The following is a 23,336-nucleotide window of genomic DNA, read 5'->3' on the forward strand; positions in this document are numbered from 1 at the left end:
ATGATGTTAGCTGTAGGGTTTTTGTAGGTGTTCTTTATCAAATTGAGGAAGTTCCCCGCTATTCCTAGTTTACTGAGAGGTTTTTTCCCTTTCAAGACTATAAATAATTATTTTTAATTGAAATATAGTTGATTTACAATATTGTGTTACTTTCAGATGTACAGCATAGTGATTCAGTATTTTTGCAGATTATATTCCATTATAGGTTATTATAAGATAATGGGTATAATTCCCTCTGCTATACAGTATGTCCTCGTTGCTTATCTATTTTATATATAGTAGTTAATCTCATACCCCTGATTTGTCCCTTCCCCATCCCTCTCCTCTTTGGTAACCACAAGTTTGTTTTCTATATCTGTGAGTCTGTTTCTGTTTTGCATATTTAGATTTCACATATAAGTGATATGTGGAATCTAAACAATTTCTGTCTGACTTATTTCACTAAACATAATGTTCTCTATGTCCATCCACATTGCTGCAACTGGCAGTATTACATTCTTTTTTATGGCTGAGTAGTATCCATTATGTGTGTGTGTGTGTGTATGTGTCACATCTTCTTAATCCAGTTGTCTGTTCATAGGCACTTGGGTTGCTTCCATGTCTTGGCTATTGTAAATATTACTTGCTGTGAACATTGGGGTGCCTCTATCTTTTCAAATTAGTGTTTTTGTTTTTTCTGGATATTTACCCAGGAGTGGAATTACTGGATCATATAATAGTTCAATTTTTGGTTTTTTAAAGAACCTTCATACTGTTATCCATAGTGGCTGCACCAATTTACATTCCCACCAACAGTGTATGAGAGTTCCCTTTTGTCCACATACTTGCCAACATTTGTTTTTGTAGACTTTTTTTTTTGGCTGCACTGCATGGCTTGCAGGATCTTAGTTCCCCAACCAGGGATTGAACCTGGGCCCACAGCAGTGAAAGCAGCAAGTGCTAACCGTGGACCACCAGGGAATTCTCTATTTGTAGACTTTTTGGTGATACCTCTTTGTGGTTTTGATTTGTATTTCTCTAATAATTAGTGATGTTGAGCATCTTTCCATTTGCCTGTTAGCCATCTGTATGTCTTCTTTGGAAAAATATCTATTCAAGACTTCTGCTCATTTTTTTTGATTGGATTGTTTGTTTGATATTGAGTTATATGCTCTGTTTGTGTATTTTGGATATTAACCCCTTGTCAGTCACATAATTTGCAAATATATTCTCCCACTCTGTAAGTAGTCTTTTCATTTTGTTGATGGAAAGTTTCCTTTGCTGTTCAAAAACTTTTAAATTTAATTAGGTCCCATTTGTTTATTTTTGCTTTTATTTCTTTTGCCTTAGGAGACTGATCCAAGAAAATATGTCAAAGAATGTTCCACCTATGTTCTCTTATGGGAGTTTTATTGTTTCAGGTTTTACGTTTAGATCTTCAAACCATTTTTAGTTTAGTTTTGTATATGGTGTAAGGAAATGTTCTAATCTCATTGTTTTACATGTGGCTATCCAGTTTTCCCAGCATCACTTATTGAAGAAACTGTCTTTTCTCCACTGTATATCCTTGCCTCCTTTGTCATAGATTAATTGACTGAAGGTGCCTGGGTTTATTTCTGGGCTCTCCATTCTGTTCCATTGATCTATGTGTTTGTTTTTGTGCCAGTACTACACTATTTTGATTACTGTAGCTTTATAGGATAGTCTGAAGTCTGGGAGGGTTATACCTCCAGCTTTGTTCTTTTTTCTCAGGATTGCTTTGGCAATTTTGTGGTCCCATATAAATTTTAGGATTATTTGTTCTAGTTCTGTGAAAAATGTGATGGGGTATTTTGATAGGGATTGCGTTAAATCTGTAGATTGCTTTGGATAGTATGGCCATTTTAATAAGATTATTTCTTACAATCCAAGAGCATGAGCTATCTTTCCATTTCTTTGAATCATCTTTAGTTTCCTTTATCAGTGTTTTATAGTTTTCAGAGTACAGGTCCTTCACATCCTTGGTTAAGTTTATTCCTAGGTATTTTATATTTTTGGATACAATTTTAAGTGGGATTTTGTTTTACTTTGTCTTTCTGATATTTCATTATTAGTGTACAGGAATGGAACAGATTTCTGTATGTTAATCTTGTATCCTGCAACTTTGCTGAATTCATTTATTCTAATGGTTTTTGGGTAGAGACTTTAGAGTTCTCTATATAGAGTATCACGTTGTCTGCAAATGTTTTACCTCTTCCCTTCCAATTTGTACACCTTTTATTTCTTTTTCTTGTCTGATAGCTGTGGCTAGGACTTCCACTACTGTGTTAAATGGAAGCAGCAAGAACAGACATCCTTGTCTTGTTACTGAATTTAGTGGGAAGGCATTCAGCTTTTCACTGTTGAATATTATGTTGGCTATGGGTTGGTTGTAAATGGCCTTTTGCTGAGAGTTTTTATCATGGGTGCACGTTGGATTTTGTCAGATGCACTTTCTGCATCTATTAATTTAATCATGCAATTTTTCCTCTTTAGCCTGTTGATGGTGATAGATTATATTAATTGACTTTTGAATGTTGAACTAGCTTTATATAACTGGGATAATTCCCACTTGATTGTGGGATGTAGTTCTTAAAATAGATTGTTGTATTATACTTAGTAATATTTCGTTGAATATTTTTATATCTATGTTCATAAGAGATATTAGTCTATAGTTTTCTTTTCGTCTAGTGTTTTTGGTTTTGGTATCAGGGTAATGCTGGTCTCATAGAATGACTTAGGAAATATTCTGTCTACATCTATTTTCTGGAAGAGATTGTAGAGAGTTGGTATAATCTTTTCCTTAAATGTTTGTTAGAGTTCAGCAGTAAACCCATTTAGGCCCGGTGCTTTCTGTTTTGAAAGATTATTAATTATTGATTTAATTTCTTTAATAGATATAGGCCTATTCAGATTATCTATTTCTTCTTATGTAAATTCTGACAGATTATGTCTTTCAGGGAATTGGTCCATTTCATCTAGGTTATCAAATTTGTGGGTACAGAGTTGTTCATAATATTCCTTTATTATGCTTTTAATGTCCATGGGATCTGTGGTGATGTCATCTCTTTCTGATAGAAATTTTTGTATCCTCTCTTTTTTTCTTAGTTAGCCTGGCTAGAGACTTACTAATTTTATTGATCGTTAATAAAAAGCAGGTTTGGGCTTCCCTGGTGGCACAGTGGTTGAGAGTCCACCTGCCAATGCAGGGGACACGGGTTCATGCCCCGGTCTGGGAAGATCCCACATGCCGCGGAGCGGCTAGGCCTGTGAGCCATGGCCGCTGAGCCTGTGCATCCGGAGCCTGTGCTCCACAACGGGAGAGGCCACAACAGTGAGAGGCCCGCATACCGCAAAAAAATAAATAAATAAATAAACAAAAATAAATAAATAAAAAGCAGGTTTAAGAACCTGCTTTTGGGTCATTGATTATATCTATTGGTTTCCTGTTTTTAGTTCCATTGATTTCAGCTTTAAATTTTATTTGTATTTTCTTTGCTTGCTTTGGATCTAATTTGCTCTTTTTTTCCCTAAATTCCCAAAGAAGCTTAGATTATTGGTTTTTAGATCTTCCTTTTTTTCTAATATGTGCATTCAGTGCTATAAATTTCCCTCTAAGCCCCACTTTTGCTATATCACACACATTTTGGTAAGTTTTATTTTCATTTTCATTTCATTCAAACTATTTTAAAATTTTTCTTGATATACCTTCTTTGACACATGTGTTATTTAGGACTGTGCTGTTTAATCTTCAATTATTTGGGGATTTTCCAGCTGTCCTTCTGTTACTGATTTCAAGTTCAGTTCTGTTGTGTTCCTAGAGTAGACATTGTATGATTTTTATTCTTTAATAATTGTTAAGGCGTGTTTTATGGCCCCAAATTCATATCTCGGTGAATGTTCCATGTAAATTTGGGAAGAATATGTATTCTGCTGTTTTTAGATGAATTTGTCTTTAGGTATCAATTATATCCAGTTGGTTGATGGTGTTGTTAAGTTCAACTCTATCCTTACTGAATTTCTGCCTGCTGAATGTTTCCATTTTTGAAAGAAGGTTATTAAAGTCTCCAACTAATTGTGAATTCATCTATTTCTCCATGCAGTTCTGTCAGGTTTTGCCTCACATATTTTGATGTTCCACTGTTAGGTGCATACAGATTAAGGATTGTTATACCTTCTAAGAAAATTGACCTGTTTATCATTATGTAATACCCTTCTTTATCCCTGATCATTTTCCTTGCTCTAAAGTCTGCTCTGTCTGAAATTAATGCTACTCCAACTTTTTTTTTTTTAATGAGGACCATTTTTAAAGTCTTTTAAAAATTTGTTACAATATTGCTTGTTTTTTATGTTTTTTTTTTTGGTTTTTTGACCACAAGGCATGTGAGATCTTAGCTCCCTGACCAGAGATCAAACCCACACCCCCTGCACTGGAAGGTGAAGTCTCAATTACTGGACTGGCAGAGAAGTCCCCTGATTTTTTAAAGTTAGTGTTAACATGGTGTAACTTTCTTCATCTCTTTACTTTTTTTTATTGTTATTTATTTTTTATTTTTGGCTGCTTTGGGTCTTCATTGCTGCATGTGGGCTTTCTCTAGTTGCGGCAAGCGGTGGCTACTCTTTTTTGTGGCGCATGGGCTTCTCATTGAGGTGACTTCTCTTGTTGCAGAGCATGGGCTCTTGGCACATGGGCTTCAGTAGTTGTGGCATGCGGGCTCAGTATTTATGGCTCGAGGGCTCTAGAGCGCAGGCTCAGTAGTTGTGGTGCACTGGCTTAGTTTCTCCGTGGCATGTGGGATCTTCCCAGACCAGGGCTCAAACCTGTGTTCCCTGCATTGGCAGGCGGATTCTTAACCAGTGCACCACCAGGGAAGTCCATCATCTCTTTACTCTTAATCTATATGTGCTTTTATATTTGAAGTGGGTTTATTGTAGACAATAAAGGTCTTTTTTTTTTTTTTTTTTTTTTGTGGTACGCGGGCCTCTCACTGTTGTGGCCTCTCCCGTTGCGGAGCACAGGCTCCGGACGCGCAGGCTCAGCGGCCATGGCTCACGGGCCCAGCCGCTCTGCGGCATGTGGGATCTTCCCGGATCGGGGCACAAACCTGCGTCCCCTGCATCGGCAGGCAGACCCTCAACCACTGCGCCACCAGGGAAGCCCAGTCTTATTTTTTTTGATGCACGCTGACAACCTCTGCTTTTTAATTGGTATATTTAGACCATTAACATTTAAAGTGATTATTTATATAGCTGGATTAATATGTATCATATTTGTTACTGTTTTTTTTGTCATTGCCTTTGTTTTCTTTCCTATTTTTGTCTTTCACTCTTTTCCTGCTTTTTTTTAAATTGAGCATTTTGTAAGATTTTATTTTTCTCTCCTTTTGCACATCAATTATGGGTTTTTTTCTGCTTTTTTTAGTGGTTGTCCTAGAGTTTGCAATATACATTTACAGATAATCCAGGTTCACTTTCATATAACACTATACTGTGTCATGGGTAGCGCAAGTACCTGCTAACAACAAACTAGTGCTAATTCCTCTCTCCTGCCCTTTGTATCATTGTTGTCATTCATTTCACTTATACATAAGCATACATATACATAAGCATACATATACATATACATAAGCATATATTAGTAATACATATTGTAATGTATATTATGTTATATATTTTATTAATATATATGATGTACGTCCCTAATTGAATACATTATTGCTATTATTGTTTGAACAAACTGCTCTTAGAGCAATTAAGAAAAAGTTTTATACTTTACTTTCACTTATTCCTCCTTTAATACTCTTCCTTTCTTTATGTAGTTCTGGGTTTCTGACCTTATAATTTTCCTTCTCTCTAAAGAACTTTTAACATTTCTTGCAAAGCAAGTCTACTGGCAACAAATTCCCTCAATTTTTGTTTGAGAAAGTTGTTATTTCTCCTTCACTTTTGAAGGATAATTTTGCAGGCTTCATAATTCTAGGTTGGTAGGTGTTTTCTCTCAATACTTTCAATATTTCACTCAACTCTCTTTTCGCATGCATACATGGTTTGAAGAGAAGTCTGATGTAATTTTTATCCTTGCTACTCTATAGGTAAGGTGTTTATTTCTTCTGGCTTCTTTAAAATGTTTTTTTTTTTTTTCTGCAGTTCAAATATACTTATGCATAGATTTTTTTTTTTTTTTTTTTTTTTTTTGGTGTTTATACTGCTTGGCATGTTCTCTTAGCTTCCTGGATCTGTGGCTTGGTATCTGTCAGTAATCTTGGAAAATTCTCAACTATTATCACTTCAAATATTTCTTCTGTTTCTTTCTCTCTTTCTTCTCCTTCTGGTATCCCCATTATGGATGTTACACATTTATAGTTGTCCCACAGTCCTATTTTCTGTTCTATGTTTTTCATGCTTTTTTCTCTTTGTATTTCAGCTTTAGAAGTTTCCATCGGCATATCTTGAAGCTCATTGTTTCTTTTATTGGGCATGTCCAGCCTACTGATAAGTCCAACAAAGGCCTTTTTCATTTCTTTACAATGTTTTCTCTTTCTAGCATTTCCTTCTGATTCTATCTCAGAATTTTAATCTTTCTGCTTACATTACCCATCTGTTCTTACAAGTCATCCACTTTTTCCATTAGAACCTTTAGTATATTAATCATAGTTATTTTAAATTCCTAGTCTGATAATTCTAAAATATCTGCCATATTTGAGTCTGGTTCTGATGCTTGCTCTGTCTGTTCAAACTGTGTTTTTTTGTCTTTTAGTATGCCTTGCACTTTTTTGTTGAAAGCTGGACATGATGTACTGGATAAAAAGAACTGAGATAAACAGACCTTTAGTGTGTGGTTTTGTGTTTTTTCGCTAGGAGTTGGGCTGTGTTTGCTGCTTGCTGTAGCTGTAGGTGTCAGAGGCTAAAATTTTCTCAGGTGTCCTTGTTTTTGTTTCCCCTCTTGTCTGGGTTTCCCTAGAGACTTTCTCTTAAGGCCTTTGACATGCAGTTATTTATGTTGTAGTCTCATTATTATACAGAAGGCTTATTGATGTTGTGGTAAGGTGTGTGTGGGGGGAACACTGTATAGTCCTATTATTAGGTCTGTCTTTTAGTGAGCCTATGCCCCTTGGGTGGGACCCTTCCAAGTTCTCAGTTTTGTTACCCCACCACCACTATCATCTTTGGGTAAGACAGGAAGGCTAGGGGGAGTTGAGTTGGGTATTTCCCTTCCCCCAGGTTGGTCAGGCTCTAGTAAAACCCAAGGTGTTTCACCTCTGGTTTGATATCAAGTGTCCCTTGAGGGCTGCATTTGTTAAGAAGAACAGAAGGCTCTGAGCATATTTCAAGATAGTTACTTTTCCCTTACTCCTGTCGGGAAACACAAGGAGATTTTTCTCCAGTCTTCATTCTGAGAACTGATGGGGCTCCTGGAGGTAAAGCTTACAAAAATGTGGTGGCCCTAACTTGGAGTTTTTAATTCTTAAGCTTGTTCACACTGAGCCTCTAGCAATTCATCAATTTAAGTTTTTCTACCCTTTACTGGCTTCAGTGGAGGATCTCTGCTCCTGGACTTCTGCTCCAGTAAGTTATAATTCTGTATATTTGCCTCCAGTTTTGAGAGCAGCAGTTTGGCCTGTGTCCTCAGTTCTCTGATGGATGTAAGGAGAGTTGATGATTATCAGTTTGTTAAGTTTTTTTCTTGTTGTGAGGAAAGAAGTGGTGACTTCTAAGCTCCTTACATATTGGATTGGACTGTTAAGACTTTTCTGGATAATAGTTATCAGAAGTCCTAAAATGCCCTTTGATTCAGTAATATCATCTCTAGAAATTGATCTTGATAAAATAATCAGAGATAGGCACAAAGGTAAATGCATTAAGATATTCACTGAACGTGAGCCATGGCCGCTGAGCCTGCGCTTCTGGAGCCTGTGCTCTGCAATGGGAGAGGCCACAACAGTGAGAGGCCCGCATACCGCAAAAAAAAAAAAAAAAGATATTCACTGAAGCATTATTTGTAATAGCAAAAAATGGAAATAATACAACTGTCTAACAATAGGATATTGGTTTATAAAGGAAGGGAGCGAAGAAAAAAGAAAAGAAAGATAATGTCTCTACTTATATCAAGGAGAGCATAAGTAACTGGAATGCACAGTGAACCCTGATGACATCTTCTTAGTGGCTCTATCCTAGTACTAACACATTATAATACTTTAAGTCTTATTACCTTTCTGGTCATTCTAGATCAGTAAATATGAAGCATCTAAAATACTTCATGTGTTTTTATGCTAAGGGGAGAAGGAAGTGGAAACCAGCCTTTACTGAATACTTCCTATGTATACATTAAGTGCTTCTCATTCCTTATGCCATCCTTATAAAGTAAGAGTTATTTTCCTCATTTTTACAGATTAGGAGATGGAGATTAAAAGAAGCATTTCCCTTTTTATAATGAAATGATCTGTTTATGCATTTGCCTCCCATATTAATCTGTATGGTCTCTGCAAGTAAGGGCCAGTTATATTTGTCATTTTACATTAGTTCCTAACAGAGTGTCTGGCACATAACAGATATCCTGCAAAGTCTGTTGGAGTGTGAAAGGTAACTTGTTCTACATCACATAGCCAGAGAATGGTAGTGGCCATGATTTAAAAGCCTGTGCTGTCTTCCACTGGTACCACACTGCCTCTCTATTCCCTATCACCTCCAGAATGGGTTAGGAAGTGGTACTGGCATTTGTGTTACTATCTCTTTAGTAGTTTTAAAGATTCCCAGGGTACATTTGACTGATAAATCAATTCTTGTTTAATGCCTCTGAGTTTGTAGAGTAGTTGCCTTCATGTGATTTGTGAATTACTTTTAGTAATAACCAGACTGTAAGTATGGTGAGCTCAGGTGTTCAACTGTATGATTTAATACTTGCCCATATTCTACAATTTTGTGATTTTATGATCCTAAATTTGGACAGCTCATTACATACTGATAACGTTTCCTAATGAATATATCCAGTGAGAATTAGTCAGTGTATCACATTGGGCAGATCACGGACTTTGAAGACAAACAGATGATGTTTTTTATCCCAGTTGTGCCATTTACCCCTTGTGTAATTTTGAGCAAGTTGTTTAACCTCTCTGTGCCTCAGTTCTCTCATTTCTAAAATGGAAGTGATGATTTCTACCTTATTGGGTGGTTTGAAGATTAAGGTTTAAATGAGATAATATATTGAGTACTTGGTACATGGTAAACATTTGATAAATGGTACCTCTATTAATTTATCTTGACAGTTGAAATGATGAGCCACATCAATGAGAGAAGGTTTGACTGGGATAGATATAGTCTTGGACTTGGTACTAAATGCACAGAAATGCAAAGTACACGACATGGAAGATGTGTATTATCAATAACGTGTGGAAAAGACTTGGGGAGCCTCAGCTGCCTGCCTGCTCAGTCTGAGTCAGCAGTATTATGTTGCGGCCAAAAAAGGTTTTAAGGATAGTGCCTAGATCAAGGAAGGAGACATTTCTCCTCCCTTCTGCTCTGGTCAGATTCTCCTTGATTTCTCTATTTCATTTCTGGGCATGAACATTTAAGAGAATCATTGATTAACCAGAGTCTGTCAAAAAGAAGCACAACCAAGGTGGTGAGAAATCATGAGCCCATGCTACTACTTAAAAGAGTAGATGAATTGAGAAGATCTAGCTTGGGGAGTGTGTTAGAAGGTATAGGTGGGGGAGGGGAGGTTGGCATGATAAAATAAGTATCCATTTCTAAAAGGTTATCGTGTTAGATTGTTCCCTCATAACACTAGGAGATAAAACTATGACCAGGGATGGAAGTTGTATGGAGGAGATTCAATTTAAGCCTTTCTTGCAAAGGATTAAATCTATATGAAAATTAAACTGCCTTCCTTGGTTTTTGGTGATCAAGTAAATGCCAGATAAGTATATTGCTGGAATGCCGTAGAGAAAATTCATCATCACTTCTGACTGGAGATTGGACTAGAATTAAATGATCTTAAAGACCCTTCCAACTTTATATTTTTGTGATTTTATATACAAGCAAAGTATGGGTTATTTGAAATGCAGTGTATAAAGATGGAGATGGTTGAACCAGTCCTTGCCTCTATGAAACTTATATTTTAATTGGAGGAACAACACAAATTTTAAAAGTTTTAAAGAGTATTAGGATGAAATCACAATAAGAGAATATCATAGGGCTGATTGATTAATTGTTAAGTAAATGTTAATATTAATTGAATACTTTTCAACCTTGTATGTTTTGTAAAGCACCAGTTACTCTCAAAGAACATGAGTGTCATGATCCTGGGGGTGGGGAAGGAAGCATATTTACATGTTTGTACGTTATTATACTGATAAGTTATAATAAATGTCAAGGGCTTAAAATTTTTAATGACAAAGCTTTTTTTTTTTAAAGATATTGGGGGTAGGAGTTTATTAATTAATTAAATTATTTTTGCTGTGTTGGGTCTTCGTTTCTGTGCGAGCGCTTTCTCTAGTTGTGGCAAGCGGGGGCCACTCTTCATCGCGGTGCGCAGGCCTCTCACTATCGCGGTCTCTCTTGTTGCGGAGCACAGGCTCCAGACGCGCAGGCTCAGTAGTTGTGGCTCACAGGCCTAGTTGCTCCGCGGCATGTGGGATCCTCCCAGACCAGGGCTCGAACCCGTGTCCCCTGAATTAGCAGGCAGATTCTCAACCACTGCGCCACCAGGGAAGCCTGACAAAGCTTATTAAGTAAACTTTCCAGTGGGCAGAAGATATGAAGGTCCAGGTGTTATATTGAGATTTCAAGGTTAGAACTAAAGTGACTGAATATTGCAAAGGATAAGGTTTTTGAAGTTTTATTCCACATTAGATATGATGTCCACCAGGGCTAGGACAGGAACAAAGCCAGTGTTTGGTGCAATTGGATCTGCTTAGAGACAAATGCTTTTATTTATGATTAGGAAACTTGTTCAGCATGTGTGCGATCAGCGGGTATATGGGAAATCTCTGTACCTAATACTCATTTTTGCTGTGAACCTAAAACTGCTCTAAAAAATAAAGTCTATTCAAAATGGTTCACATCTTCATATATTTTAAGTTAATGAAATCAAATTTCATCATTTGATGGAGTCTAATTTATGAAATTCTGAACCCATCATGGTAATTTCTAGGTAAGGTGACCATCAGTAAACTGGAAAGATCATAATTACCACAAATTCAGTTAGAACTCTTGACATCTTCATCTGGATATTTTATGTGGTTTATCAGTGCTGGTAGGAAGGGGAAGGGAATGTGAGGGTTATACCAGTAACATCAACACTTGGTTGACATGGACCCTAGAAAAGTAATGCCCAAAGAACAAAAATTTTGCAGTGTTCATCCTTCAGCAACCAATCCGTGTGGCAGGTGTAACTCTGCCTTGGGGCAGACACTTCTGGCTACAATAGCTTGATGATGCTTGATGCCTCTCTAGCCATGAACATCCTCCAACTAAGTCCACCTGCTCACCAGGGCAACTTCTGACTATCGTTAGGTTTCCTCTCTTTTTGGGCCAATTGGGAACCTCTGTACTTTTTCTTATATTATAAATATTCATTGAGGAATACTATCTATTTGAAAATCTTTTTTATATTATTCTCCAACTAACACAGTTTGAAAATACTGGATGTCTCTTTCCTCATCAGTAAAGTGTTGGGGGTAGATTGACTCATAGCTAGAGAGTTCCTTGCTTGTAAAGTTCTGTAGCTTTATAAAATTAGTTCAGCCCTTAACAAAAGTATTGGAATTATTTTGCCTGGATGTAGTTGTAACTATTTAATGGCATGGTAAGATGTACCTACCACATTGTTAAAGTTAAAAAATAAAAAAGATTTAAAAATAGATGTGTATAGTTTGATCCTGTGTCTACATATATGTATAAATAGGTATACACACATTTATAGATTAGATATAGCACTGTGTGGATTATTGATTGAATAGTATTGATTATCCCTGAGTAGTAAGATTACAGGATTTTTATTTCCTCTTCTTTCTCCTTCATAATTTCTGTTTACCAGTTGAATTAATTTTATAGTGGGAAATGGCATTCGAATCTGAAAAAAACAAAGTGTCCTTGTCTTGTAAGTTGTTTTAATTCAGCACTGTACGAAACCTAACACAAAGGAATATACAACGAGGGACTTGAAACAGCTTATCCAGGAGTTGAGAAGTATGATCAACGGGGAGCCACCCGTGCCCCTGGGCAAGAGTGAGGAAGACGGGAGAGCACCATCTCTGGCGGTCTCCTATGTGGCTGTGTAGGACTGAGTGTACTTGAGAGTGGGGAGGCTTCTCTCATCAGTGGGTGGCGATCACGTTGTCTATGTGGGACAACTTCTGGGGGGTTGAAGTTTCAGTAACTTTGAGGGGTGTCTGGACATTACCAGGGAAAACAAAAGTGGATGAGTCAGCAAAAGTAAAACACCTTGACATCAAGAGAAAATAATAGCAATAGATTTTCTACTCAGAAATTAGTCAAGGCAACGTGTTACCCAAAGTTACATTCATACAGTAATTTATAGTTCCCAACAGATTTCACATCCATAATCTTATTTGATTGTCACAACAACTGTCTGCTTGAGACAAGACAGAGCAGGATTTATTTCTCCCATTTTAAAAATGAGAAAAACACAAGTTCCAAAAGGTTGACTTACCTACAACCACACATGGTGAAGCTAAAACTCAAACCCTGAGAACTGCATAACTCTCCAGGTATAAGCTAATTGGAAAGCCTTGGTTCTCTAGGCATTCATGCCAATGACTTAAATTAATAAAAGTTGGATCCAAAAAAGGATTCAACCAGTCCACCAGCCACTCCCTGCATGTACCTGCAGAAATCAATGAGATCTTCATACTCTTTTCAAATAGTGTTTTAAATGTTTAATGTGTGCTATTATTAAATTAACTTAGAGCATTTTAATATGGTATATACTATATTCTTAGCATTATAATACTAATTATATGTTGTTAGTATTATAATAACCCATTGTAATTTTGTTTTCTGGTTATATGGCAAATATCTCAAAATAATACTTTCTGACATAATACTTATATATAAACAATCTCCATTTTCTTAAGATGTTCAGTTAGTGTTTATTAACCTGAGGTAGCAAAATATTATTTGGATTTGTCTATTTTTTATTAATAATATTATTCATAGTAGTAGTCAAATATTAATAACAGTCCAGTTACCTAGCATAACATTGCATTCTCTGAATCACATGTTAGAAACATTCTATTGTCACTCCATCCAAGAATACTTCTATGTGCAGGACACTTTCATTTTTTTTAAATGTTCTCAAGCATTTTATTTTTTCTCAGTTTTTTAAATCGAAGTGTAGTTGATTTACAATGTTGTTAATTTCTGCTGTATAGCAAAGTGATTCAGTTATACACATATATACATTCTTTTTTTTAATATTCCTTTCCATTATGGTTTATCATGGGGTATTGAATATAGTTCTCTGTGCTATACAGTAGGACCTTGTTGTTTATCCATTCTGTATATAAAAGCTTACATCTGCTAACCCCATCCCTCCCCCTCCATCCCTCCCCCACACTCCCTCCCCCCTTGGCAACCACCAGTCTGTTCTCTATGTCCGTGATTCTGTCTGTTTCATAGATAGGTTCATTTGTGTCATATGTTAGATTCCACATATAGGTGATATCATATGGTATTTGTCTTTCTCTTTCTGACTAGCTTCACTTAGTCTGATAATCTCTAGTTGCATCCAGGTTGCTACAAATGGCATTATTTTGTTCTTTTTTATGGCTGAGTAGTATTCCATTGTACGTATACACCACATCTTCTTTATCCATCCATCTGTCGAGGGACATTTAGGTTGTTTCCGTGTCTTGGCTGTTGTGAAGAGCAGAGCACGTTCATTTTTGTCATGACTCTGTAATATGCCTTCTGAGCCAGGGCAGTATTATTAAGCTCATTTGACAGATGATTACATTTAGACAGATTAAGTTGCCTCCTCCTATGAGGCAAAGAGACAAAGTCAGAAGTAAACATCAGAGCCCCTGGCTTCCAGCACTAATCATTCCACAAGATTACCATGACTTCCCTGATCAAACTTCCATCACTTCAACCACTAATGACGGGCTTGACTGCACTGAAATGTATTCAACATGAATATATTTAGCCCCTGCCGTTAGAGAGTTTATGTTAATTTGCTGTAATCCTACAAATGACCTTGTCATTTTAGGCTTTGTCACCAAAGCCGGAACTCAGCCTCAAGCTTTTAAGGGTTCAGGAACAAAAACATTTCTAAGTTGACAAATTCCAGGGGTAGCACTTAGCAAAATTTGCTTGGAGGCCTAAATTCTACTGTTGTGCCTTAAAAAAGAGTTAAATACATAGAAGCAATGGATTATTCTAAAAACACGTGGAATCTAGAAATTATTCTTTGTATAATTAACTGAGAGTTACATTTATCTATACAGAGATGATAGAATAAGAGATTGCATTACTGAATCAAGCCTGAGATTAGAGATATGCCATAGGTGAGAGGAATCTGAGATTCTGAATCTAATTAATTGTCCAGGAATTTTACATATGACCAGGTAATTTGGGAAGTCTGGACAGTTTACATGAGAACTGATGGAAAGTTGTGATAGTGTTTAACTGAAACCAAAAAGGATTTCGGTGCAATGTACTAAAGTAATTTACTTTCTAGGAATCAACTTAATAGGCTTTTTTTTTATATCTGATTTCATTTTATTTAAATTAAATACATCCCTATGCTAAAATTCAACAAAAGTCCATATTTAATACTGATGCTTAAATGTAAGACTGCACTTGTAGACTTTTTTTTTATTAGTTTCTGCTTTATAACAAAGTGAATCAGTCATACATATACATCTGTTCCCACATCCCTTCCCTCATGCATCTCCCTCCCTCCCACCCTCCCCATCCCACCCCTCCAGGCGGTCACAAAGCACCGAGCTGATCTCCCTGTGCTCTGCGGCTGCTTCCCACTATCTATCTACCTTACGTTTGGTAGTGTATATATGTCCATGCCTCTCTTTCGCTTTGTCACAGCTTACCCTTCCCCCTCCCCATATCCTCAAGTCCATTCTCAAGTAGGTCTGTGTCTTTATTCCCGTTTTACCCCTAGGTTCTTCATGACATTTTTTTTTTTAATTCCATATATATGTGTTAGCATACGGTATTTGTCTTTCTCTTTCTGACTTACTTCACTCTGTATGACAGACTCTAGGTCTATCCACCTCATTACAAATAGCTCAGTTTCGTTTCTTTTTATGGCTGAGTAATATTCCATTGTATATATGTGCCACATCTTTATCCATTCATCCGATGATGGACACTTAGGTTGTTTCCAGCTCCGGGCTATTGTGAATAGAGCTGCAATGAACATTTTGGTACATGTCTCTTTTTGAATTATGGTTTTCTCAGGGTATATGCCCAGTAGTGGGATTGCTGGGTCATATGGTAGTTCTATTTGTAGTTTTTTAAGGAACCTCCATACTGTTCTCCATAGTGGCTGTACCAATTCACATTCCCACCAGCAGTGCAAGAGTGTTCCCTTTTCTCCACACCCTCTCCAGCATTTATTGTTTCTAGATTTCTTGATGATGGCCATTCTGACTGGTGTGAGATGATATCTCATTGTAGTTTTGATTTGCATTTCTCTAATGATTAATGATGTTGAGCATTCTTTCATGTGTTTGTTGGCAGTCTGTATATCTTCTTTGGAGAAATGCCTATTTAAGTCTTCTGCCCATTTTTGGACTGGGTTGTTTGTTTTTTTGCTATTGAGCTGCATGAGCTGTTTATAAATTTTGGAGATTAATCCTTTGTCAGTTGCTTCATTTGCAAATATTTTCTCCCATTCTGAGGGTTGTCTTTTGGTCTTGTTTATGGTTTCCTTTGCTGTGCAAAAGCTTTGAAGTTTCATTAGGTCCCATTTGTTTATCTTTGGTTTTAGTTCCATTTCTCTAGGAGGTGGGTCCAAAAGGATCTTGCTGTGATTTATGTCATAGAGTGTTCTACCTATGTTTTCCTCTAAGAGTTTGATGGTGTCTGGCCTTACATTTAGGTCTTTAATCCATTTTCAGTTTATTTTTGTGTATGGTGTTAGGGAATGTTCTAATTTCATTCTTTTACATGTAGCTGTCCAGTTTTCCCCGCACCACTTATTGAAGAGGCTGTCTTTTCTCCACTGTATATTCTTGCCTCCTTTATCAAAGATAAGGTGACCATATGTGCGTGGGTTTGTCTCTGGGCTTTCTATCCTGTTCCATTGATCTCTATTTCTGTTTTTGTGCCAGTACCATAGTGTCTTGATTACTGTAACTTTGTAGTATAGTCTGAAGTCAGGGAGCCTGATTCCTCCAGCTTCATTTTTCTTTCTCAAGATTGCTTTGGCTATTCGGGGTCTTCTGTGTTTCCATACAAATTTTGAAATTTTTTGTTCTAGTTCTGTGAAAAATGCCAGTGGTAGTTTGATAGGGATTGCATTGAATCTGTAGATTGCTTTGGGTAGTAGAGTCATTTTCACAATGTTGATTCTTCCAATCCAAGAACATGGTATATCTCTCCATTTATTTGTATCATCTTTAATTTCGTTCATCAGTGTCTTATAATTTTCTGCATACAGGTCTTTTGTCTCCTTAGGTAGGTTTATTCCTAGATATTTTATCCTTTTTGTTACAATGGTAAATGGGAGTGTTTTCTTAATTTCACTTTCAGATTTTTCATCATTAGTGTTTAGGAATGCAAGAGGTTTCTGTGCATTAATTTTGTATCCTGCTACTATACCAAATTCATTGATTAGCTCTAGTAGTTTTCTGGTAGCATCTTTAGGATTCTCTATGTATAGTATCATATCATCTGCAAACAGTGACAGTTTTACTTTTTCTTTCCAATTTGGATTCCTTTTATTTCTTTTTCTTCTCTGATTGCTGTGGCTAAAACTTCCAAAACTATGTTGAATAATAGAGGTGAGAGTGGGCAACCTTGTCTTGTTCCTGATCTTAGTAGAAATGGTTTCAGTTTTTCACCTTTGAGGACAATGTTGGCTGTGGGTTTGTCATATATGGCCTTTATTATGTTGAGGAAAGTTCCCTCTATGCCTACTTTCTAGAGGTTTTTTTTTTATCATAAATGGGTGTTGAATTTTGTCGAAAGCTTTCTCTGCACCTATTGAGATTATCATATGGTTTTTCTCCTTCAGTTTGTTAATATGGTGTATCACGTTGATTGATTTGCGTATATTGAAGAATCCTTGCATTCCTGGAATAAACCCCATTTGATCATGGTGTATGATCCTTTTAATGCGCTGTTGGATTCTGTTTGCTAATATTTTGTTGAGGATTTTTGCATCTATCTTCATCAGTGATATTGGCCTGTAGTTTTCTTTCTTTGTGACATCTTTATCTGGTTTTGGTATCAGAGTGATGGTGGCCTCATAGAATGACTTTGGGAGTGTTCCTCCCTCTGCTATATTTTGGAAGAGTTTGAGAAGGATAGGTGTTAGCTCTTCTCTAAATGTTTGATAGAATTCGCCTGTGAAGCCATCTGGTCCTGGGCTTTTGTTTGTTGGAAGATTTTTAATCACAGTTTCATTTTCAGTGCTTGTGATTGGTCTGTTCATATTTTTTAAGTCTTCCTGGTTCAGCCTCGGAAGGTTGTGCATTTCTAAGAATTTGTCCATTTCTTCTAGGTTGTCCATTTTATTGACATATAGTTGCTTGTAGTAATCTCTCATTATCCTTTGTATCTCTGCAGTGTCAGTTGTTACTTCTCTTTTTTCATTTCTAATTCTATTGATTTGAGTCTTCTCCCTTTTTTTCTTGATAAGTCTGGCTAATGGTTTATCAATTTTGTTTATCTTCTCAAAAAACCAGCTTTTCGTTTTATTGATCTTTGCTATTGTTTCCTTCATTTCTTTTTCATTTATTTCTGATCTGATCTTTATACTTCTGCTAACTTTGTGGGGTTTTTGTTCTTCTTTCTCTATTGCTTTAGGTGTAAGGTTAGGTTGTTTATTTGAGATGTTTCTTGTTTCTTAAGGTAGGATTGTATCGCTATAAACTTCCCTCTTAGAACTGCTTTTGCTGCATCCCATAGGTTTTGGGTCATTGTGTTTTCATTGTCATTTGTTTCTAGGTATTTTTTTTATTTCCTCAGTGATCTCTTGGTTATTAAGTAGTGTGTTGTTTAGCCTCCATGTGTTTGTATTTCTTACATATTTTTTCCTGTAATTGATATCTAGTCTCATAGCGTTGTGGTTGGAAAAGATAATTGATGCGATTTCAATTTCCTTAAATTTACCAAGGCTTGATTTGTGACCCAAGATATGATCTATCCTGGAGTATGTTCCATGAGCACTTGAGAAGAATGTGTATTCTGCTGTTTTTGGATGGAATGTCCTATAAGTATCAGTTAAGTCCATCTTGTTTAATGTATCATTGAAAGCTTGTGTTTCCTTATTTATTTATTTTCATTTTGGATGATCTGTGCATTGGTGAAAGTGAGGTGTTAAAGTCCCCTGCTATGATTGTGTTACTGTCAATTTCCCCTTTTTTGGCTGTTAGTATTTGCCTTATGTATTGAGGTGCTCCTATGTTGGGTGCATAAATATTTACAATTGTTATATCTTCTTTTTGGATTGATCCCTTGATCATTATGTAGTGTCCTTCTTTGTCTCTTGTAATAGTCTTTGTTTTAAAGTCTATTTTGTCTGATATGAGAATTGTTACTCAAGCTTTCTTTTGATTTCCATTTGTATGGAATATCTTTTTCCATCCCCTCACTTCCAGTCTGTTTGTGTCCCTAGGTCTGAAGTGGGTCTCTTGTAGACAGCATATAAACGGGTCTTGTTTTTGTATCCATTTAGCAAGCCTGTGTCTTTTGGTGGGAGCATTTAATCCATTTACATTTAAGGTAATTATCGATATGTATGTTCCTATTACCATTTTCTTAATTGGTTTGGATTTATTATTTTAGGTCTTTTCCATCTCTTGTGTTTCCTGCCTAGAGAAGTTCCTTTAGCATTTGTTGTAAAGCTGGTTTGGTGGTGTTGAATTCTCTTAGCTTTTGCTTGTCTGTAAAGCTTTTAATTTCTCCATCAAATCTGAATGAGATCCTTGCAGGGTAGAGTTATCTTGGTTGTAGGTTTTTCTCCTTAATTACTTTAAATATGTCCTGCCACTCCCTTCTGGCTTGCAGAGTTTCTGCTGAAAGATCAGCTGTTAACCTTATCGGGATTCCCTTATGTGTTATTTGTTGTTTTTCCCTTGCTGCCTTTAATATTTGTTCTTTGTATTTAATTTTTGGTAGTTTGATTAATATGTGTCTTGGCGTGTTTCTCCTTGGATTTATCCTGTATAGGACTCTCTGTGCTTCCTGGACTTGATTTACTATTTCCTTTCCCATATTAGGGAAGTTTTCAACTCTAATCTCTTCAAATATTTTCTCAGTCCCTTTCTTTTTCTCTTCTTCTTCTGGAACCCCTACAATTCGAATGTTGGTGCGTTTAATGTTGTCCCAGAGGTCTCTGAGACTGTGCTCAATTCTTTTCATTCTTTTTTCTCTATTCTGCTCTGCAGTAGTTATTTCCACTATTTTATCTTCCAGGTTACTTATCCGTTCTTCTGCCTCAGTTATTCTGTTATTGATCCCTTCTAGAGAATTTTTAACTTCATTTATTGTGTTGTTCATCACTGTTTCTTTGCTCTTTAGTTCTTCTAGGTCCTTGTTAAACGTTTCTTGTATTTTCTCCATTCTATTTCCAAGATCTTGGATCATCTTTACTATCATTATTCTGAATTCTTTTTCAGGTAGATTGCCTATTTCCTCTTCATTTGTTAGGTCTTGTGGGTTTTTGCCTTGCTCCTTCATCTGCTGTGTGGTTCTCTGTCTTCTCATTTTGCTTAGCTTACTGTGTTTGGGGTCTCCTTTTCACAGACTGCAGGTTCTTAGTTTCCGTTGTTTTTGGTGTCTGTCCCCAGTGGCTAAGGTTGGTTCAGTGGGCTGTGTAGGCTTCCTGTTGGAGGGAACTGGTGCCTGTGTTCTGATGGATGAAGCTGACTCTTGTCCTTCTGGTGGGCAGGTCCACGTCTGGTGGTGTGTTTTGGGGTGTCTGTGGCCTTATTATAATTTTAGGCAGCCTCTGTGCTAATGGATGGGGCTGTGTTCCTGTCTTGCTAGTTGTTTGGCATAGGGTGTCCTGCACTGTACTTTGCTGGTCGTTGAGTGGAGCTGGGTCTTGGTGTTGAGATGGAGATCTCTGGGAGATTTTCACCATTTGATATTACGTGTAGCTGGGAGGTCTCTTGTGGACCAGTGTCCTGAACTTGGCTCTCCCACCTCAGTGGCACAGCCCTGACGCCTGGCTGGAGCACCAAGAGCCTCTCCTCCACACGGAAAGCAACAGTGAAAAATGCAAAGATGACTCCTCCCAGTTATAACCCGCAGCTGCTCTTGCACATCCTCTTCAGAGAAGCTCCTCAGGGATGTCTGAGCTGCTGCTGCCTGTGCTAGAGTCCTCAGTAAGAGCCCGGAGTACAGCTTAACTCGCAACTTTTAGGTTGTGAGTTTCCTTCAGTCGACATGTGTGTTCAGCTGCTAGAGTTGGAGGGTCTCCTGCAGAGGCAGGGGGTGGCTGTGGCTCATGGTGGGGACAAGGACACTGGCAGCAGAAGTTCTGGGAAGTACTCCTTGGTGTGAGCCCTCCCAGAGTCTGTCATTAGCCCCACCAAAGAGACAATAGGCATTTTTTAAATTTACTTATTTATTTTATTTTTGGCTATGTTGGGTCTTTGTTGCTGCACACAGGCTTTCTCTAGTTGCGGTGAGCAGGGGCTACTCTTCATTGCGGTGCGTGGGCTTCTCACTACAGTGGCTTCTCTTTGTTTCGGAGCACGGGCTCTAGGTGCCCGGGCTTCAGTAGTTGTGGTGCGTGGGCTCAGTAGTTGTGGCTTGCAGGCTCTAGAGCACAGGCTCAGTAGTTGTGGCGCACGGGCTTAGTTGCTCCGCGGCATGTGGGATCTTCCCAGACCAGGGCTCAAACCCATGTCCCCTCCATTGGCAGGTGGATTCTTAACCGCTGTGCCACCAGGGAAGCCCCATCATTTTTATTTTTTTTGCTTATTTTACATTTTACTGCTGTTTAACCAGATGAAGATATTTATATGGTATGCCATTCCAAAATCGGAATACTTTTTCTATATTTACATGTATTTACAATAGCTTACCTAACTTTTGAGAGAAAGGTAGTCTGAAAAGAATTTACAACAACCTCAATATAGGATTATAAGAACCTTACTGAAAACAGTTCTATTTTTATTAATAATTGAATAGCTGAATGTTTAAATGAAATCATAAAAAGAGCATAAAGAAATGAAGTCCATAACCTCTAAACAAAGACAACTTCTGAGAACTGACTTTAGCCAAAAAGGAAAAAAAGCTCATATTAATTTGTTACTCATGTCAGACACAGAAGCCATTGCCTGTAGATCTTCAGTAGATCCTCACTGCCTGCTGCATTCAGTACATGGTTCTCAGGCTGACACCGAAGAATCTCCCTAACTCGTCACCACCCTGCTTTCCTCCTGTATTGTGCTCTAACCAAAACAGACTACCCCTGATTCCCAAAAGGGGTTCATTTCCTTCTGTCTTCAAGCTTTTCTCCATACTGTTCTCTCCACTGGGAAGAGCCAGTGCCCCAATGTCACTCTTTTGACTCTGCATTTGTCTAAAAGCAGTATCCAGAGGAACAATTTTGTTTGATCACTAAGTTAAAATAACATCACGTAGTCTTTAACTTCTTCCACCCTCTGCCAACAGAAGCAACAACTCATTAAGCGGGAATCCACTGAAGGCAGCAAATCAGATGAAACTCTTAGCAGGTAAGAATCTGTCTCTCCAGCCCCTGACTTTCAAAATGTCCCCTTTACTACTTTCATTCATTAATTCAGAAGATCATTAACTGCCCATGATGTGCCACACTCTGTGCTAGGCCCTTAGGATGTAACAGTGAAGAAGACAGATATGGGCTCTGTCCTCAAGTTGCTTTTAGTCATAGGGTCTATTTATTGACTGACTTTTTAAGGAAGATGCATTATCTTATTGGCCCCATTTTTATTCACACTTTGACTTATATTTCGGACTTTATCTGAGTAATCCTACCATGTAATAATCCAAATGGAAAACATGTTGTATTTGTTTAAAAAAACTTTTAAAAAGTTTTTTTTAGACAAATGCTTTTTATTGGATGCATTGTCTGGATGGAGTATGTCTTGGACATTCTGCAATAGATATTTTGGAGAGAATTTTGGGAACATTTATCAAAATTTAAAGTGCATGTATTCTTTTACCCAGAAACTCTACTTCTAGCAATTTATTCTACAAGGAAAAATTGTACATACAAAAGTCTGAAGTATTTTCTATAGCATGTTCATAAACAAAAATAAGAAACAACTTTTAAAAATTTATTTACTAACATGGTGCATCCATACAATGGAATACTGTGCAGTCATAACAAATCATGAGCTGAACTGGAAAGATGTTGATATTTTGTTAAGTGAATAAAAGCAAGCTACAGAACAATTTATACCACATATTTCCATTTATGTAAAGAAGAAAACTCTGTGTGTGTGTGTGTGTGCGTGCGTGTGTGTGCGTGCGTGTGTGTGTACATGTGAAGATAGTCACTGACAGGTTTACAGTGATGACCTGGGATGGGGAGGTTCAACAGATTGAGGGAACAAAAACAAACAATGACCTTTACCCCTCTTTGTACCCTTCTGAGGTGTTCAAATTATTTACAATTAGTATGTATTACTTCTATAACAATAATTATCATGTTCGTTTATTTATTGGCTGTGCTGCACAGCTTGTGAGATCTTAGTTCCCTGACGAGGGATTGAACCCATACCCTCGGCAGTGAAAGAGCAGAGTCCTAACCACTGGACCACCAGGGAATTCTCTATCATGTTCATTTAAAGCACCTGAAAGAGCCAAGATTTACCCTTAGCTCTGTTACATAATTTCAGTCTTTTAAAAAATATGCTACTTTGCAATTTTTGAGAACTTACTGAGCTCAGGATGTATCTATTCTGTGGTAGCAAGCTGACCTTTTAAGAAGCGCATAATAGAATTTAAAGCCTGAGTAATGTTGCTTTTCTAACTTTGCTTTATCAACATTTTCAGCAATGTCTTCAATGATCAGAAATCAAGAAAAGAGGATACACAAAGTGAAAGATCAGGGAAAAAAGTTACTAAAAGGATACATCACTTGCCTTTCTTTTAAGAGGTTCTGTTCTTTGCCATTCTTTACAGAGATGATG

At 37.2% G+C, this 23,336-nt stretch overlaps 1 protein-coding gene across 1 annotated transcript in view; it reads left to right on the plus strand.

Moving 5' to 3' along the window:
• Nucleotides 1–23,299, plus strand: part of CCDC158 (coiled-coil domain containing 158) — a gene marked incomplete at both ends in the record, with an annotated part of 63,488 nt that extends 40,189 nt beyond the window's left edge. The window contains 5 exon segments of the mRNA XM_079710574.1: nt 12,117–12,274; nt 14,466–14,525; nt 21,838–21,850; nt 21,853–21,896; nt 23,200–23,299. Of these exon segments, the coding sequence (XP_079566700.1) occupies nt 12,117–12,274; nt 14,466–14,525; nt 21,838–21,850; nt 21,853–21,896; nt 23,200–23,299 (375 nt within the window).
• Nucleotides 23,300–23,336: the final 37 nt, after the last annotated feature.

This window comes from Hyperoodon ampullatus (assembly GCF_949752795.1).
Source record: "Hyperoodon ampullatus genome assembly, chromosome: 1".
NCBI classification, from domain to species: Eukaryota; Metazoa; Chordata; class Mammalia; order Artiodactyla; family Ziphiidae; genus Hyperoodon; species Hyperoodon ampullatus.